We start from the raw sequence: 6000 nt of genomic DNA, 5'->3' as shown, positions 1-6000 counted from the left end.
AACAGAACCCGAGAGAGCACGTTCAATGAGGAAATACATCATGCAAGCATGAAAAAAAAAACCTAGAAGGGGCCAAGAAAAACCTTTTCGAAACAAACAAGAGATAAACCAAGGCAGAGGCTGAAAATTCCATCTCAATGTTGCTGTGGACAAAGGAAAAAAAGGGGATCCTATCCATTCCCTAAGGAATATAATCCTCCCGAAAGAAGCTGCTCGTGAGGTCCCCTGCATGCTTGTCCATATACCATCAACATATGAATAGTATCATCCATATAGCCATCAGCATCAACATTTGAATAGTGTCTATCTAAATAATGGCCAAGGTGTGAGAAGGGTAGACACTATTCAAATGCTGATGGCTATATGGATGATACCTTCCAACGCCTCTGTGCATCTGGCTCTCCAAATATGCCATGCTGAAATACTCGCCAATATCTCTCAAGAAGAATCCACAGAAGCATGCACGCGCATGAATTGTGAGAAGGGAACATCATCTAGAGAGCATGAATCAACTAAATATCATTGTATCGAGAGAGCCCAAGAAGGTTCATGTCTCTTATAGAAGACATGAGGCCCCAAAAGTGAGAGCCAAGCCATCCCTCTCATACCATGGCCAATATTTGGACTTACATGGTTTGCAGTCCCATAGGTCATATTCAGCCTCTTATGGACGTTGATGTACCATCACCTCATTTCATTATTCTCTCTCTCTCTCTCTCTCTCTCCACCTCCACCGTTTAGTGACATAAGACTACTGTAAAATAATACCAGTAGAGCAACCCCTAGAATTTCTTCTAGATCATATGACCAAGACTATACAAAGTTGTTACTAGTAACCATGTTGCTGAGTGAGAAAGCAAATGATGTTTCTTTTTTACATGTAGTTTGTGTCAGAAGGCTGACATCAATGTCATATTGATACACAACCTCATGGCCAAAGCCCAGGGTTCTTCATGTGCAACAGTGGCCACCATGACAGTAGCTCTCATGAGAGAATGGGACCATGGTTCACAGCCATAGGGCCTTCATGGCAGTTCCATCTTTCAGACTGTCTATGCTAGCCTCATTTCATGTCAGCTTGACATATTTGAGGGTTTCATAGAATTTTATCCTGATTTCATAAACTGTGATCATACTTAATAGAAAATTCATTTTCTTGCGAAATTTGGATGAAGCATGAGAAAATTTTGTTACTATAAAAACATGTTAGGAGAAACATTGTACAGATCCTAGAAAGGTCCAATGAGAAGCTCAAAGTAATTATAAATAAATCAAATGAAATGTAGTATTCACAGCTTACAGAATTTAAATTAAATGCATCAATATAGCTGCCACTAAAATAAATACAATGAGAGACAATTTACTATAGTAATCTCAACATAGGACCTTCCTGTTGTACAATACTGTATACAAAAGGATAGATCCTGCTCATGATGTTTAATAAGGTAACTCTTTTTCTTTGCTGTAATAAATCTTTTATTGAATCTTATTCTTAATGTTCAATGATGATGTGATCCTAAAGGAGAATGAAATTACAAAATCACAGTTCCTGTGATAGTTTCCTGTATATTTTTAGTACTTGAACCTGTCCATGCAATAGCTTCAGCCTGGCTGTTTGAAGTATTAGGTTGATGCAACCTATAAGAAGAAGAAATCAATTAGCAAACTTATCTAGTGCAGAAATATCGATGTTCTAGAACTTATCTGAAAATTTTCTGGTTTCGCAAAACATGCACTTGCCCATGACACCAAAGGCAAATAAGGCGACTCTTACCGTGCAATTTCTGCTCGCCACCTAGCTTGTTCAACGATACGTGATACTCTTTTAGATTGGTTCCTTTCAAGAAATATCTTAGTGTCCATAGGTAGTTTAGTTATAAGCTTGGACTGGACCGATTGTGCCGTTCTTTCCCCCTGGGCGTAGTCTCTTTTGCTTGTAAATGCAATCTGCAAAAGCATGCACATAGTTAGCCACATATTATTTAAATATATAAGCTTCATGTATAGGATCCCCCAAACAACTCATTGAAGCTCCCAAGAGGACTACAAGATGGAAGATAAAGGGTGAAGGATGGAGGCAATATTATTACAATAGAAGGAAAGAGGCATACACTATGTCAGCCCAAGGCTCGGTGGGTCCAACAAATAGGGCCCTAGATGAGTTAAGGAGGCTTGTGCGTAGAATCCACTAACTAGAGCTCAAGGGCAGTGATTGAGGGAACATGCCTTAGGAGAGGCCCCCAGTCACTAGTTTGAAAAAATATATTATTGAGCTAATTATGAAGTGATACATAAGAGCAAGAGTCCACATATCAAAGAGCCAAAAGTAGGCTACTCATGCCCTACCTTAGGTGATTAGGGGATCTACTAAAAACTCTTGCTTCAGCCTTCACCTTTCCAAGGCAACTATATAACGTGCATTCAAGGACTAATTTTAAAACCCTTTATTTGTGCTTTTTTAATGAATAAAACACACCGCTTTTCTGTTCAATATATGGACACCCCTTTAAATGGTACCCTTTTGTATGTAAAAAGGTTTGAAAGAAAGCAGACAAAAGGGTAAAAAAAGTTTAAAAGAAAACATATCTAAATCCCTTCCATTAAACACACATGCTATGCTTACATATTTATGAGCAATCCCCTTGAGTGTCAAGGTAGAAAGAGAAAGATAAATAATTTTGTATATGAAGGAACAAAAGGAGATGGTTGTGAGCACTAGTGAGCAAGAATGTGGTCACACAGAAGGCAGAAATAGCAGCAGTAGGAGCTGGAAATGAGGCGGAATTAGCAATAGAAGTTGGGGTGGAAAGAGCAGCAGCAGATGGTGGCATTTTTGAGACTCATGGCCCAGCAAATCTGTAGCGAAACCGAGGCTAATGGCACAACAAATCCGCAGAAAACTTGAGGCTGATGGTTGCAGCAGAAATCCGCAGCAAAACGTGCAGCAACTCCATGAATCACCTCCACGAATCAGCTCCAATGTTGTCATAGATCAGCAGCTCATAGAGAGGCTAAGGGTGGAAGGGCAAAAAGGGGCTGCCTTCCAAGAAGAAAAGAGGGAGAGTAGCTCCTCTTTCTTGGCCTCCCCTCACCTCAATCCCTTGGAAGAGCAAGGAGAAAGAGGGAAATGACTAGGAGAAGGAAGGATGGTGGAAGAAGGAAAAGGAGGAGGAAGGATAGCTCTGATATCACATGAAGGAACATGGTGGAGAGGAAGAGGGTAGGCTAGGGAGAGAGAAGATAATACTCAAATGGAAACATAATGAAAGTGAAAGGAAATGAAATGAGCAATAGACCAAAACAGAAAGACTCACATTAATAAGCTTGATGTAGACTCCTTGATGTATGTGGATGTGACACACAAGTACAATCATATATAGGATAGGCACACACTAGAATACCTAAGTGTATATGGGATATCTCCCAATATGACACGTGGCACTCACACATAAGACTCTACTAAAAATCCTAGTAGAACACACTAAAACACACTCAACTTGACTTCATGTTCTAACAGACATGCTATATGGCGGTGTCTTTTTATTTTTTTCCCTATGAAATAGACTTCTATTAAGTATGAAAGAACCTCCTAGAGCAAAGCTCAATGGAGAAATACATAGTGCAAAACATGACAAAATAAATCCAAGTACAATCAAGCTCCTGTAGAAGGGAGAAAGAAAGAAAGAAAGTCTATTAACGTCCATTGGAGACCAAATGGTCTATGGGACAGCAAGAAACCCTCTAGTACATCTGCTTTAGGGAGGGCACATGGCAGCTCCCAAGGAGTGCAAAAAGCAACCCCAATTATTTAGAGTAGGTACTTGATATTCTGGAAGAGTAAACAACTATACATCAGTTTAAGACTGAGAGTCTTTTGGTTTTGATTTAAACTCTGATTAGTGCTACGCCTTCACGGTAAACTGCCCATTTTTCATGCTTTCTGGCAGCCCTGACTTTAGCTAATTCAGTTGCCTTAATCTTGAGTTGAGTTTGTGAGAGAAAATAATCAAGGTTGAGGCTGATAGTGCTAGCTTAATCCTATGGAGGCTTCTAAGAAGAATGGGGAACCTCTCCACTCTCTCATGAATGCATTCCTCCTAGTAGAGACTGCTTGTGAAGAGCTCTGCATGATCCTCCAAGGTATGTACTGTGTCAGTCTAAATATAAGCCAATATATATGCTAAATGGACCTGGGAATCATCCAAGACCTTTGTACATCTGGATCTTAATATGCCACACTGTTATGCTAGCCAGAATCTCCCACGAAGTATCCACCGAAGCATGTGCATGTCTATAAAGAGAGCCAAGAACCTAGTCTAGAGAACATGACTCAACCAAATGACATCAAATCAAAAGAGTCCAAGAAGAGTCATGTCTCTCATAGAACATCTGAGGCCCAGATGAGAGAGCCATGCTACCAATCCCAAGGTCATGAAGAAAGGAGACCACTTAAAAGTGCTCAATAGTCTAGCGCTCCCCATCCAAATGATGCCTTTTTGCAGTACCATAGGCAATGCTAAATAGACTCATCTGTAGAGAGGAAATGAGAACAAGTGGAATCAGCCCCGAACCTGCACCTCCCACTGGTTCACGGAAATCCCTCCATGAATAGAAATCCAAAAGAAAAGAGTGATTTTTCTGTTCTCGAGGGATTTCTAGAGCCTCTTCCAAAAGGATTTCTGCAGATCACCATAAATCTGAAAAATTCTCCCAATGAAGAGCTCTGGTGGGCTGGAATTACTAACGGTGTATTAAAAGAAGGAGAGTCGGTGCTTGAATCTATCCATCCCACTCCCTAGGATCCCACTATAAGTACTTTATGGGAAACCTCCATAAAGCCATAGTCTCCATGAGCCCAAGGGGATATTATGAGATTTAGGGTCCAGGTACCATCCTGACTCCAAATCTATGCTCCACATGACCTACCATCCTAGCATTCTGAATTGCAATTTGCAAAAGAATCCCATCCACCGATCTGCATAACCTTCCCCTAGAGTAAACATAAAAAATCAAGGCATCCATATCTAATCCTCATTGTGCCACAAGCTGAAGCAGGATCCCTAGTTTGTAGAGACTCATAGCCATGTGTTCCCATAATGAAACATGTCTCCTGGAAGAACCCAGTCCAAGGATATGGCTGCATCCATCTGTTGGATTTTTCTTGCACTTCTTCTGAGGTGACTTACCAACTCCAATCTGCGATCAACTGGGAGCCATTTGAAGATCCTTCATGAACTTATAGAGGAAACAAGACCTCTCTCTCAAGAAGAACATGGCATATAATGGGAGGTACCTAAGGATCTGCCATGCTCGTCAAGTATGAAGGAACATGATGGAGAGGGAGAGGGGGAGAGAGAGAGAGGGCAGGCTAGGGAGAGAGAAGATAATACTCAAATGGAAACATAATGAAAGTGAAAGGAAATGGAAATGAGTAATAGACCAAAATGGAAAGACTCACATTGATAAATCTTGATGTAAACTCCTTAATGTGTGTTGATGTGACACACAAGTACAATCATATATAGCATAGACACACACTAGAATACCAAAGTGTATATGGGATATCTCCCAATAAAAAATGACACGTGGCACTCACACATAAGACTCTACTAGAACTCCTAGTAGAACACAATAAAACACACTCAACTTGACTTCATGTTCGAACACCCCCCCATGAAGGAAAGGTGAGGGACTACTGGAATGGAGCCAAGAATATAACATGACAAGGACGGACTACTAATCTATGCACCCGAAGTAACTCAGAGGCTAAAGTTTGAGCTATGTTGAGAGGTTGATCCAAGCACTCTCATGGCCTAAGACTCAACATGACTTAGAGGCTCATGTCTTAGCATGGCTACATGACTAGCTCATAGGTCTAGGAATACACCAATATCCTGGCAGATAAAGAGACCCTATCAAAGACAATACATGGCTCCCTCAATACATCCCCCTCCTAGCTCCAAAACAGGGTGACATGGAGCCATACACCATAGATAGAAA

At 40.8% G+C, this 6000-nt stretch overlaps 1 protein-coding gene across 2 annotated transcripts in view; it reads right to left on the bottom strand.

Annotated features, from left to right (window-relative positions):
* Window positions 1–1377: 1377 nt before the first annotated feature.
* LOC147896015 (plasma membrane ATPase-like) overlaps window positions 1378–6000 on the bottom strand; it is a 55797-nt gene continuing 51174 nt past the window's right edge. For both annotated transcript variants that reach the window (XM_087382934.1, XM_087382935.1), the window contains 2 exons: window positions 1775–1947; window positions 1378–1638 (listed from right to left, as the gene is read on the bottom strand). In XM_087382934.1, the coding sequence (XP_087239060.1) occupies window positions 1533–1638; window positions 1775–1947 (279 nt within the window). In that variant the 3' untranslated portion in view covers window positions 1378–1532. The remainder of the gene's footprint in view (window positions 1639–1774; window positions 1948–6000) is intronic.

Source organism: Dipteris shenzhenensis, chromosome 12 (genome assembly GCF_047967505.1).
Source record: "Dipteris shenzhenensis isolate YYH24624 ecotype China chromosome 12, Dip_SZ_1.0, whole genome shotgun sequence".
Classification (NCBI taxonomy): Eukaryota; Viridiplantae; Streptophyta; class Polypodiopsida; order Gleicheniales; family Dipteridaceae; genus Dipteris; species Dipteris shenzhenensis.
This window is presented reverse-complemented; position numbering and strand designations above follow the sequence as displayed.